Source organism: Lissotriton vulgaris, chromosome 10, assembly GCF_964263255.1.
Source record: "Lissotriton vulgaris chromosome 10, aLisVul1.2, whole genome shotgun sequence".
Lineage (NCBI taxonomy): Eukaryota > Metazoa > Chordata > Amphibia > Caudata > Salamandridae > Lissotriton > Lissotriton vulgaris.
Window position 1 is genome coordinate 125,150,975 of NC_141698.1, and position 14,364 is coordinate 125,165,338.

Below are 14,364 nucleotides of genomic sequence, written 5' to 3' on the forward strand. Positions count from 1 at the left end.
CCGCATAATTGACTATGGATTGTGCTTGAACGTGACATAAAGTGTCATATGGCCTCATTATCTTGATAGGACCCCCCAACGCATAGAACAAGGTAATATGTTTACAGTATTTATCATGATATTTACTCTACCAAGTATACATGACTGTATTACTTAGGTTCCTCATTTGACTTTTTCAGAGGATCTTTTCAATACCCTCATTTGAATTATTTGGACCGAGTTATTTTGGAAGACATTACGCCCACTCCATCTTGTGAAGGGTAAGCATATCTGCCCCCTCCAATTTTAAATTTCAATAGGCAACAGCCCCAACCCTCATGGTTATTTGTATTCCCTATAGGGTCATCTGCCAGATCCCTTGCCCCGTTGCACCTGTCCTGAGGAAGACTCGCATGGCCCAGGCATAACTAACCGGACGGCCGCAAGACGAGTCGAAACGTCGACATCCAATAATACCTGGACCACTAATGTTATCCCCCCCCCCCTTTGTGCAGACATTGACTCATCTGATGTCCCTTGAATAATTAGAAGGACTACATACTGATTTATTTAAGTGGCCAGGTATCCACTGTCCCAGTTCTTTTTTAGACTGGTGTTTGCTTGAATAAATATAGAATAACTGTCCGTATACTCTGTGTGAAACCTCTCCTTTTCACCTTTTTCACGATCACGCCCTTTCAACACCTTCCTTTTCTTTACTGCACGCTCTAGATACGGGGCACTGTATATAAAATGTAAAATATTTGTACATTGAATCTTGTTTCTAATAATGGATTAAATGCTATTAAAGAGTTTGAGGCTGTTGCTGTTGCCTATTCTTTTGCTTTTCATTAATTGTGTTAAGGTTGTGAATTCAGTATACACCTTGAACGACTCAAATCTTGATTTTTCATTTTCTAAAATATTGGGTCGCGGACCATTGTTTGTTTATATTACTGATTACCCAGGTCCAGTACCTCTAGGGTTACCCCATTACTATAATGGCCAAACAAAGTTGCAGCGGCCCGCAACTGCAGCGCCGCTGGGAATGCCAGACCCATACTGTGAAAGGGGTCACAGGCCCCTTTTAGCACCCGCTACCTCAAAGGTGGAGCAGCCCACTCTACGGTCGGACCTGCTCGGGATTGGAGCCTCGACCGGCACCACCCGCCCCCTCGAACCCTCACTCACCGGTTCGGGCGGGAATCCTTGTTGGTCGCTTTTAGTGGTGGAAGGCAGGCTCCAGGGTGAAGGACTAGGGTCTCCTCCTGGTGTGACGGGGCATCTCTGGTCTCCCTCCCTGTTAGGGGGACCCTCGATGCGCTGCACGGCTTCCCCCCGGCCGCGGAGAGAAGAGGAAATGACCCGCCCTGGGCCCGCCTCGAGTCAGGCAAGGCCGCCTGGCTTCCGGGTCGGGGTGGGACACCACCGGCAGCAGGTTTAGAGCGCGGCTCGGACAGCCGCAGTGGTGAGACACGGGGTGGGCACCTGTGCAAGTGTCCATACCAGGATCCAGGCAAAGTCGCCCGGTAGGCAACTGCGCAAGTTTAAATTCAGGCAAGGCACAAGATGGGTAGGCTCCCTCCAAGGAAAATATACCGCGGGGTGGGCACCCACATCAATGATAAAAATGAAGACGCAAGGTGGGCATCTGCGCACGGGGCAATAAAGAAAAATCAGCAGGCATAATGTAGTGACAGCGCACAGCCCAGCGCCACAAGGAGAAGCGCTCCATAGGGAAAAACAAAGCACTCACCAGGCTGGCATTTTCAAGGGTGGGTCAGGGCCATCAGACACACCACAGGGGGTGGAGCCAGCATTGTAGAGGGAAAGCCCAGCCCTATTCAGGTCCCAGGTGTACTCCTCCCTGCCAACAACATGCAGATCTCTCCGTTCACCACCGAGGCAGACCCATCCTGACTCCTGGAGCCAGGCACACCAGCCGGCTCCAGCCAATCACAAGCCAGTCAATTCACATTCACTGCACCGACCTGCCAACTTCTAGAAGTGGCACTTCCACACTAGACACATTAAAGCCACCCACATCATCGCACAGCATTTAATCTCACAAGTTTGCACATAGCAAACTCAACCTTGCACTCCCCACGCATCAGGAACTACCATGGACACACATATCCCCCATGCATTCCTATGGGAGGGCACACACTCTCACAACACGCACTCAGGGAGTGCGCGCACTTTACACTGGGACACACATTCAAAGTGCGCAAAGACCAGAAATCACTATACTTATGTAATATTAAACGGCAAACAGTTCAGGGGTGAACCTGCCAGAAGGGCCAAGTCCAACAAGAGCTATAACCCGACGTACATGGTCTGTCGTATCCCTGCCAGGAATAAATCTATGCTGATGAGGTGAAACTAGAGGAGTAATGAATTTACCTCATCTAGTTGCACGTATCTTAGAGTAGATTTTACTATCACAGTTTATAAGGGAAATAGGTCGATACAATGCTGATCAGATCAGATTACCCCTTTTTTAAAAATACAACTATAGCCGTCTTCTGCCATGAACATGGGCTATATCCCCCTTGAGCCTTTTGGAATATTTGCAGAATCTCCTGCTGACAAGATTTAAAAAATGTCCTATAAAACTCCAGGATAATACCATTGTGGCCAGTGGCCTTAGCATGGGCTAAAGAATTTAAAGCTTTTTCTAATTCTTGCAGGGTATTCGGTGATGCAGGAATTTTATTTTGTGCATCTGTGACCACCTTTGTTTCTAGATCTTTAAAAAATGATGCCTCAGTCCCTGCATCTAAGAGGGTCCCGCCCTCAGTATATAATTACTCGTAGTAGTTTTAAAAAGAAGTTCTATTTCTGTTGGGGATTCTTGAGTTTTATCTAAATGATCTTTAATTTTAACAATTCTATTCGCCACCTCTCGTTGTCGTAAGAGTTTTTCAAGGATCTGCCCGGTGTTCTCCCCTAGTTCATACTGCTCAGCCCTATATTGCATATATTTAGCAGCCATCTCTGAACCAAAATTGTGATGTATTTTAGCCTTGCTAATTGAGATTCCCTGATGGCACTCCTTATTACTGAGCACTTTGCTAACTCTTCTCATGAGTTCTAGTTCCACCATTTCTAGCTGCTTGAGCCATTTCCCAATTTCATTCTGCAGAGCTTTCTGACGGGAAATGGAGAAGCTTAGGGTCTAACCTCTAATCCTTGCCTTAAATGTGTCCCATACAATAGTATCGGCAGATGAGCCTCTATTAATATTACAGAATTCAACAATCCATTTGGTCACATGGTCCTGGTAAAGTTGATCACACAGACGTTTCCTTTCGAAAGTCCAAGGCCGTCGAGTCCTAGTATCCTCTGACAATAAAACTTCATTTATCAAAGCATTATGATCAGACATGGTCCTTGGATAGCTTTCCACTTGAATTATTTTGACTGATTGGACAGAAGTAGAAAAATAATCCAATCTAACTAACTTATTAAGGGGGGCCGAATAGAAAGTGAATCCTGGATCCACTGACCAATACTTGTGCCAGCTATCAATCAGGCCCTGTTCCCGCACAAAGATTTGCAGAGCTTTATACACTTTTACTTTCCTGCCCTGATATGGTAAGTCAGCATTGAAATTAAAACTATTATCTAAATGAATGTTAAAATCTCCACAAAGGACCAAAGGGCGTGGCCATAGGGCAGGTTTAATTCTTAGAAAATGTATTATGTCAGGACCATCTAGGTTAGACCCATAACTGGAACATATTGTGATAGTGTCATTGCCAGCTATACGTTCAAACTCCACTATCGCTCATCCTCCCAGAATATATTCCTTAACTCTCTTACAGAGACCAAAACCATGTTTTGCAAGGATTGTTACCCATCCACTTTTAGTCATTCCCTGCTGAGTACATGCTAGGATATTAAAGCCCAAATCCCACAACCACCCACGCTTGTTCCAGGGTATATGAGTCTCTTGAAGACATGCTACTTCAATCTGCATATAGCAAAGGTATTTTGGAAGTATGCCCTTTTTTTCCCCTATCATTAAGGCCACAAACATTTAAAGAGCAAATTTGAGTTTTACCCATCATCCTTATATTATAAAATCTCCATATCATGTCTCGCCATCAGTAACATTAAATTATGAAAACTCATAAACATAATTTCAATCTTTCTTAAGCATATGTAAACTTCATTACATATATTAATCAACAAGTGCCTTAACCTTTTCTTACCCCCTACCCCTTCCCTCCCCCTCCCCTGAGCCCCCCTCCCATAACCCCCGCCAATCTCCCCTTGTATCCCACCACCCTTCACTACCGGCTAGACCAACAAAGTCTTGTTATGAGAAGGGAGCCGCTCCACTAAAAAAAAAAAGGAAATAACAGAATAAGCCCGCCACAAGCATCGTATCCAGAAATCGCCCAACAGAAAACGTATCTCTTTACCACATGCAAAGGGTTTACTCAAGGGTTTGTAAAAATTCTTTAGCCTGAATTTCTGATAAAAAAAATTGGGGATTTCCCTCCAAATTACTTTAAGTTTGGCCGGATTCAGTAGAAACACCTGCGCTCCCTCATTCTGGAACAGCTGTATTAGCTGACCAGAAGCGTTCTACTGTTGAATGACAGTAATCGGGCCTCACAAAAAAAAGTATTGCCAATGAAATATCGTTGTTGATCCAGACGGGCAAGATCATAAATTGCCTGAAGGAGGAGAAAGTTCTCTACATAAATCAAGATAACACAAGGTTTATTCCCTGCTGATGATGAAAATGTCCTCTGTTTAAATGGGAACCTATGAGCACACTGTATTTCTTGAGGCCAATCCCAATTCCCCACTCATGCAATGCTCTTTTTAAAAGTTCAACAGTAAACTTTAAAATGTCACCCCACTCAACCCCCTCTGGGAGCCATGGACCCTCAAGTTATTGCGTCTAATCCGATTCTCGAATTCCTCCAATTTCCAGCGAGTGTCCGACACTTGATTCTCCAATGACACTGTCAGCTCTTTCTGGGTTGAAGCTTCATTTTCCAACACATTGACTCTGCTTTCTACTTCCTCCATTCTTTCCCAAAAATTCGAGCAAGTCTTTGAGACCTTCCGATTTGCCCCTTGCATCTTCCTACACGCTGTCTGGACCCTCCAACTCTCAATGTGCATTTTGGCTCTAAGCGCCATGATGCTTTGGCAAATAGAGTCAAGGGAGGAAAGCTCAGCTGCACCTGAATTGCTTGCAGCTAGGAGAGTGGTGCCTTCTAAATCTGGGGAGACAGAGTAGTCCCATAGAAGACCATGAGTTTTTTTTTCCTTTTTACTACCTCTGTTGTGAGGATTCCTGCCCTTTTTAACTGTGATGGCATTGGCTAATGTTTCATCTTGCCACCTGTTAAAATCGCTGGAGTCCGATACCTGGCCCTAGCTGTCTGAGTCATACCAGTCTGAGATATCTGATAGGGAGCAGAACTTATCAGCAGCTTCAGCCGCCACCCTTTGATTATTATCAGTTTCTTCCTTTGGCCCATCCTGTTTAGCAGTAGGACCAGCTGGTTGAGATATTTCGTTGCCATTGATAGTTCGTCATCATTCTGTTGCAGAGATAATTCCCCTTTACCATCAAGGCTCCTGGAGACCTGCCCTGCCACTTGCCCCTCTCCATTGTGAGAAATTAAAGTTTGGCTCACCTCACAGTTCTAGAGGGGCTGTATTCCAAGCAGAGCATATTCCGACTGCTAGGTTCAGTATTTTGCAATTGTGGAGCCAGGCTTGAGGGGAGGGCTGATCATGCATCTGGTGTGGGAGGGTTTCTTGAAAGATTTCAGCCAGATGCCCTCCGTTTCCACTGGTGGGGGTCCTTTCACTGAGCAACCATGGTCCGCTTTTGCTATGGGCTTCTTGGTTACTGCCCCTGTCTCCACGTGAGTTTCCAGAGTTTTTGTCTTGGCGGGTGACATTGCCTGAACTGGAGCCAAAAAAGTTCCACTACCTGCCACAGCTGTTCCGGTAACAAAATGCAGCACCCGCCAAGCAGCGTGGGTCAGAATACGAGATGCCAGAGCCGTCCAGAGCGAGAGGGCACCTGCAATCCTCGCTTAGCATTTCGCACAGCCGACAGCAATGATCACTTCTCCCCAGAGCATACTACAAGTGGGCTGGAAAATGCAGATACGGAGCAGTCGAGCTGGAGGGCTCCTAACGGCCGCAATTAGATAGCCGCCATCTTTGCCGTCAAGAGGAGTCGGAGTTCCACATAAACTTGTTGGAGCTTCGAGCAATTTGATTGGCATTGAGGGCATTTCCTCCCTCTGTCAAGGGGAAGTTAGAGCAGGTTTTCAGGAAAATGCCATCGCCATGTTGTACTGCAACAAGCAGGACAGGGTGGGGTCGTGAACCCTTTGTCGGGAGGACTTGGCTCGCTGGACATGGCTGGAACAGAAGGGGATAACTCTGGTGGTTCAACACCTGGCATATTCTCTGAACTCAGGTGTTGATGCCTATCGGATCACGAATGGCATCTCCAGTCAGAGGGGGTGCAAGGTCTCTTTTAGCAGTGAGGAGAACCTTGGTTAGTTCTGTTTGCCTCCGAAGAGAATGTGCAGTGTCAGCAGTACTGCATGCTGGAGTTTCCAAGGCAGCTATCGCTCGGCGATATCTTTCATCGCAGGTGGAGCTTAGGCCTGCTGTATGCCTTTCCGCCCATACCACTCCTGCCCAGGGTTCTGAAGAAGATCAGGAACAACCAGGCCCAAGTCATTCTTGTGGCTTTGGACTGGGCGAGGAGAGTATCCAGAGCTTCTGAAAATGAGTATCGATCCTCCGATCAGGCTGCCCCTCCGGAAGGATCTTCTGTCACAGCAGGGGAGGGTCCTCCACCTGAACATGTGAACTATTTGCCTCCATCCCTGGAGATTGAGTGGCGGCAATTGATGGCTTTTAACCTTCTCCCCCGAAGTATGCAATGTTATTTTGGTGGCCAGGCGTCCCTCCACTAAGACGGTATTTTAGTTTGTATTATATGGAAGTTTGTATTACACTGTACATAAAGGTCTATTGAACCGCTTTCTGTTTCTCTTTCCACTGTTCTTCTATTCATTCTAACCCATGTCCAGCAGGGCTCTGCTTGGGGTACTGTTATGGGTTATCTTTCGTCTCTATCGCTTTTTTGTGGCTGGCAGACCAATTCTCTCTCTTCAGGTCCCAATTGAAAATAGGTTTTCGAAGGGGCTGGCACACTTGTTTCGGCCCATGCCCTTTGGTAGGACACAGTGGGACCTTAATTTAATCCTTATATGTGCTCCCTTTGAGTATTTACACAACTGTCTCCTCCATTTGCTAACCATCAAGACAGCTTTTCTAGAGGCAATTACATCTGCCTGGAGGGTGAGTGAGTTGCAGGCGCTATCTTGTACGCCTCCCTACATGATGTCCTTTGCAGATAAATGGTGCTTTGCACCTGTGCTTCATTCTTGCTGAAGGTGTTGATCCCATTCCATCTGGGTCAGTCTATCATGCTCCCCACCTTCTTTGCTCCCCAGCATCCATTTAACCCCTTCGATGCTGATGACGAGCTCAGCTCGTCATCACCCACGGGTGTCGTGTGCTGATGACGAGCTGAGCTCGTCATGGTGCCACTAAAATGGCAATTTCCAGCACAGGGGGGGGGGGGGGGGGGGGAAACGCCTAGCAGCCAAGTGGTTAAGGAAGAGGAGCGCTCTACCGTCTGGACCAAAATAGAGCATTGTCGTTCTTCCTTGACCGCACAAAAGAGTTCCGGGTGGACAGTTAACTCTTTGTGGGGTACATGGGAGCTAAGAAGGGGCGGGCAGTGCAGAAAAGGACCATTTCTCACTTGATCGTTCTCTGCATTAATATATGCTATTCCCCGGCTAAGAAGCAGCCCCCTGAGGGATTAAGGGACCATTTCACCAGTGGAAAGGGTGCGACTATGGCCTCGGCTCCGGGTGCCCCGTCCTGGACACTTCTAAGGCAGCAACGTGGCAATCTTTGAACACATTTTCCAAGCACCACTGTCTGGACAGTCAGGTCTGCAGGGACGGACATTTTGCTTGTTCGGTCTTGCAGGACTTGCTAGTGAAAGGTATTGGTCCACAACCCACCACTGGGATGGTATGGCTTCGATATCTAATTCAAAGGTAAGAGTCTGCAGCTAGAAGTCTTTATCAGAAGAACAAGTCACTTACCTTCGGTAATACATTATCTTGTAGAGACTCTATCTGCTGCAGATTCCTTAAATGCTCACCTATGCCTCCCCGCTTTGCGGACTGATTTTGTTAGGGCTTGGATTACTCACCTTTTCAGGGCCCTAGTTTTGCACATGTTTACGTCAGTTACTTCATGGCTCTGCGCTTCTGGCATGGAAAAAACAAAAAGTACTGACTACCACGTGCCTGGGTGGCGCATAAATAGGTTACTGCGACATCATAACCAACGTTAATGACGCCTATGACATCATGCAGAGCCGAATGGAGCCACCCGACGGCGCGCGCAAGGGGTATTGCTCGAGCAAAAGTTTCCGGATCCAGCCTGACACCTGGGAAATTCAAAGGCAAGGGAAATCTACAGCTAGCTACCTCTACCAGATAATACATTACCAAAGGTAAGTAACTTCTTCAATAAGGAATTGAAGCGTAAGGACACTGTACTTGACTGGTACTTCTTAGCCTTTAACGGAACTCAAGTATTGGCTGCGTGAACAATTAAGCAGGCAGAAAAGAAAAGCGGCATACGAGTGAACCAATGGCAAGCAGCAGGCAGGATTACACTGGTATAGTTATTACAGCGAGACTCCCAGACAGCGCATGCGAGCTGCCTAGGCTCGACCTAAAAAAATGGAATATGTAATGTGTTGTTAGTATGGTGCTTCACAAAACATACCACATCATAACATAAGCAGCAGAGATGAACATAACATACGACACCCCTACATGACATAGCATAACATAATGCACCTTAATATCACATATTATAGCATTGCATAGCACAAAATAACACAAAATTCCCCCAAAAAATAGCAGCAGAGCACAGCATGACATAACAAAGCACAACATAATATAACATAGCATAACACAGCTCTGATACATCATAACATACCTTAGCGTAGCAAAGCATGATGCTGCATAACACAACATACCAAAACATAACAGAGCATTGCACATCAGCTTGAAACATCACAACAAACTATAACATAAACAAGAATAGCACAGCATGAGGTAACATATCCAACCTTAACCCGTTAACCGCGGCGATAATTCCGCCGGGGTGCGGGTGTTTCCGTGCGCGGGCGGGGCCGCGTCGGCCATTGGTCGACGGCAGCACTGGTGAGTTAGTGCTGCCGTCGGCCAATGGCCGATGGCAGCAAGGAAAGGGTTAAAATAACAAAGCATAGCATAACACAACAAACCCCCACATAGCACAGCATGACCAAACTTCATGGACCCTAAAAAATCCCAGCATAACGCTGCATGACACAACGTATTACACCACACCATAACACTGAACAATACAGCATAGCACAACGTAACACGCTTTAACATAATTCAGCACACCATAACACAACATAGCTGATCACAATGTAACAAAAACACCACAGCACAGCACAACACAACATAACAAACCCTAAAACAACAAAATATAGCAAAGCACACAACACATCTTAACAGACCATAACATGATGTAACATAACACATCCTTTCGTAATGCAGATTAACACAGTAGGACAGGAAATATTACACCCCAACATAACAAAGCAGAGCATTTTATGACACAACATAACACGCTTTTATGTAGCGTAGATCAACATTGCAAACACATTATAACCTAACAAAGTATGGCTGTTCACAACATATCACAACACACATTAAAATAACGCACCACAGCATGGCATGACACAACATAACACCTTAACATAACATAGGCTAGCATAGCATACCAGAATGCAGCATGTCATAACATGACACAGGGCAGCACAGAACAACACAACATAACACATCCTAAAATAACAGCATAGCATGTATGCTATCTCATTTTTGTATCTCACTTTCCTGTTGATCTTCTGTCCCCAGCACTAACTGATAGAGAAATTGTGGCCCAATCCATGATCTTCATATTGGCTGGCTACGAGACCACCAGCACCACCCTTGCATTCCTGTCCTACGACCTGGCGACCCATCCTGACATTCAGCGGAAACTGCAAAAGGAGATTGATACTCTCCTACCGAACAAGGTGAGACAAAGTTACCTGCCAAAGGAGGATGCTAAAGGGAGTACTTTTAGGGACATGAAAGAAGGGCGGACAGGATATCTCCTGGCATTTGGACAATGTTCTATTCCCACCCACCTCTAATTTGTGGCAGAGGTAGGTTTTTTTGTTTTAAAATTCACATAGACAACTTTAGCCACCAGAATCTAAACAAATCTGTGATGCTGTGTTTTGGTGCCATTGGTACCTTTTGTGGGAATAGAGTAGGTGTCACTTGCCTAGTCCTCTTTTAGTCTCATGAAATATGGTTGAAGAAGGACCATGACAGCTAACAGAACCTGTTTACATTTGTGTAAATGCAATTGTCCTGCCCTTGGTCAAGACAAGAAGAGGGGCCACAATGAACCCATCCCCAGCGGGGCCATACCTCCAAGGACCAATAAATATAGGAGGAAATTCCTCTTGCACGTCCTTCTTTTAAACTGTGGTGGTCGCTGAAATAACCTTCTTGGCTCCTAGGTGGGATGATGTGGTGTTTGGGGAAGAAAAAAGCATTCCTACTTTTGCGCAAGGCTGCCCTTGGTCAAGGTGGGTGTCCAAAAGAATGCTTACAAACCTATATTGAAGTTAAAAATAAATCAGAAAATATCCACCTGCTGGGCGTGTCAGAAGGGGCAATGGGGCATAAACCATCCTCCCAGCACTTTGTTAAGGTAGGGGAGGGGAGGTGGAAAGAAGAGCATCCTGCAGCTGCCTCAATAATATAAAAAAAATAAGATTGAGAACTGTCTTCTTTGCCCTTGGGGACAGCTGGGTTTATAGGTGCAGGTGCCAAATGACCCTATACAAACAATAACCATAAAATGGCCTTGAAACGTCCTCAATTTTATTATTTAGATTTGAATTTTAAGTCCATAGATAATGTGTCCTTCCTGCCCAGAGAGCTATGCAGTTTCCCAAAAGCTCTGGATTCATTTATATCCAATCCCTTAAGCACCGAGACGGCAGAAGCCTCTGTCCTCATGTAAAGTCTGGTTTTGATCTGTCAAAAACTTTTTCTACTCCCTCAGCTGAAACTTACATATAGGATTCAAAATGGGAAACTAATGTGTTGCGGACCATCCGCTGTATTTTATTTTTCCTGTTTCTTCAAATGGGTTTCCAGTATCGACTAGGAGAATTGTATCTGTTTAGCACTTTATTTTGGAATAACCAAATGGATCAAAACTAAACACTTAAACAAAAAAAGATCCCATGGATTCAATTGTAAATTATCATTAACTGTTAACACCTAAAAGGTAATGGCTTAGAACTGGCTAAACTAAGGTTTCCATAACACCTTAACTCTGACCTTTATCTTATGCTCTTGACCTCATTTATGACATCACAGTAACCTCAGAAACTAGAATGATTACTTTAACGCCTTCCCATCACTCATTACAGAAATTTGACACAAGTGCAGACTTTAGGAAATGTAGTTTAATTTTGCAACGAACAAATTCAGCTTTTAAAGTCAAAAAAGCGGAGATAAATCCCTTGATAATATGCCCCAATGTCTAAATGTTACTCACTGTGGATTTTTTCGTTTTTTTGTCTATTTTGCCATGTGGGCATGAGTCTCCCGAATATCGAGGTGATTAAATAATTACAGCTCTACCAAAATGGCACCCACGTTGAAAAACAAATTAGGGAAACAGTTTCAGTTAGGAAACTTTAAATGTAAAAATATTTTCTTGGTAACTGTTGGCCAAAAACAGTACTGGACACCAATAGCCCAAGTAAATGTAAATATAGCAGCCCGAACAAACTGACAGTGTTGCAACACCAAATGGGTACTTGTCCGTGGTCCATGTGGATTATTTATGTGACACACTTTAAGAAGATAACATGGTATTCTTATGGAAACAGATACATTGTTCAAGAATGAGTGCAAGTTCAAAAACAGTTCGATGCTTTCATCAAAATATGTCATATGCAATGATGCTACATGTATATAAAATATTTTATATGCAACATACACAGCAATATATTCTTCATTAGTTCTGTTCAAGTCTCTAAACTCATATTGGAAAAAAGTAGCAGTACAAACCAAAATACCAGCAAAATAATGTTAAGTAACACAAAGAAAGAACAAACTCAGGGGCTTATTTATGGGCCCTTGCGTCACTTTTGCACGGTCGGTGCGTCACTTTTTGTGATGCACCAGCAGTGTAAAAAATGCACAATGTTGCGTCATATTTACAAAGTTATGCATCTAGGTAGATGTGTCACTTCGTAAACCCCTGTGCCACATTATACCTGCGCCCGGTATAATGTATGCGGGGGGGCTTTCCGATGCAAGAAAGGGTCGTAGAATTGACGTAGTGAAATCTATAAGATTTCACTGCGCCACTACTAGGGTGCAAATGCATAAATATCTTACGCATGCCTTATCGCAGGTGTAAGACACTGACGCAGGCACATTTAACATAGGACTTGCCCATGTGTAAAGACCCATTGCTGGAGTTGCGTCACTTTTGTGACACACTCCAGCAATGCATCATTTTTGCGCCTACAGATACGTCAGAAAGACTGGCGTATCTGTAACTCCTTGTGACATGATGTGTCATACTGTAAATATGACGCACCATTGGTGTCGTAAGTAGGGTGCAATGAGAAGTGGTGCATTGCTGTTTTCTCGCAGCGATACATCACTTTTCATTAATGCGGGCCTCAGTATGGCTTTTATATGGAATCTCTGATAGAAAAAGATATTGGTAGAAGAGAGTGTGATTGACAATAATATACAAGAGTTCATATAATTGTACAAGATAACTCTTATCAAAATTACAAAATTCTTAAGGATGTTTGAGTTCATGAATCCAAGCATCACAGAGCTCATTTAATAATGAAGAGCTAGTTAAGGACTTCCAGCAAGAAAATGGCAAAAAATCTAATTGATGAAACAAAGGCTAAATCTATGAGGAGCCAATATTAGCTGGCAGTACTGGATGCAGGTGAACATCTAATGCAGTGTGCTGGTAAAGTTGGCTGGAAATTCTACCAGGGATCTGTTTAAGAGTTCAGAGGGAGTTAGGAGGACCCATCAGCTGGACATAACCTCTGAACTTCCCTCCCAATATTAAGCTAATTGGGAAGATGAAATATGGTAGCCTACATCTATGTAGGTTTCATACCAATAAAGTAAAGAAGGGCTGGCTACCATAAACAATTCACAAATAGAGGAAATATCCAGTTATAAATCACTTATACTAATCGTTTCCTCCATGTTACTAAGACCATGAGTAATAGAATTAATTGTATCAATCGACCGACATTCTCTTCTGTTGAGTATTGCAGAAATTCCACCTCCCATGGTTAGTCTTTTTTGACATATCAGTAATTATCAGGGTCAACTTATTTTCAGTGCGGCTGGATTGTGTAAAATATGCTACTAACAGAGCACTTTAAATAATGTGGCATATACTTTTCTGATGTGAAATATTCAAACATGTCCTTTGTGTTTAGACCACATAGATGAATTTATAAGGGCGACAAGTGCTATCCATTATTTTATTGCAAGTACAGTGAAAGTTTATTTGAAGGATATTTGAGTCAAAGTTTTTGTATTCATAGAGAATTACCAGGCAGTAGAGTTGCCACGTTTGTAGGGGCCAGTCACTGTCAAGAGCCCGAGTGGGCCATAAGTGTGGCATTCTCGATCATGGATCTGTAGGTTCCTACCGATTTCTTTTAAATGCAAACTTAGCCACTGCTAGATTGTTTTCGCCAACAAACAGCAAGTGCTAGTGTTTCGCAATGTATTTATCAATTTCATTCAAGTCTGAATTGAAGATTAAACATTTTTAATAATTTGACTGTTGCTTGGGTTACAAAAGAGATTCCCTAGGGCAACACCATATTCTTGTGAGAACCTATGTATTGAGGCTTTTGGGATAACCCCTGCTGCATATTTATTTTTAATAGTTCTGATGGAGCTTCTAGTTGATGGACTGCATTGCTGCACAGTTCGGTGGTCCAGATTGCCCAAGCATCTACAACATGAGACATGAGTTGCTAATGCTGTTAATAGTCTTTTCATAAATACAATTTAAAGTAAATCATAAATCTATATTCTACCACTGCATTCATTAAATGCAGATTTAATCAAAAAGCAAATCTATTATCACAATCATTACATAACA

At 43.9% G+C, this 14,364-nt stretch overlaps 1 protein-coding gene across 1 annotated transcript in view; it reads left to right on the forward strand.

The window, feature by feature from the left end:
• Nucleotides 1-14,364, forward strand: part of LOC147684821 (cytochrome P450 3A21-like) — a 242,933-nt gene that overhangs the window by 173,440 nt on the left and 55,129 nt on the right. The window contains exon 10 of the mRNA XM_086940698.1: nucleotides 10,044-10,204. Coding sequence (XP_086796824.1) covers nucleotides 10,044-10,204 — 161 coding nt within the window. The remainder of the gene's footprint in view (nucleotides 1-10,043; nucleotides 10,205-14,364) is intronic.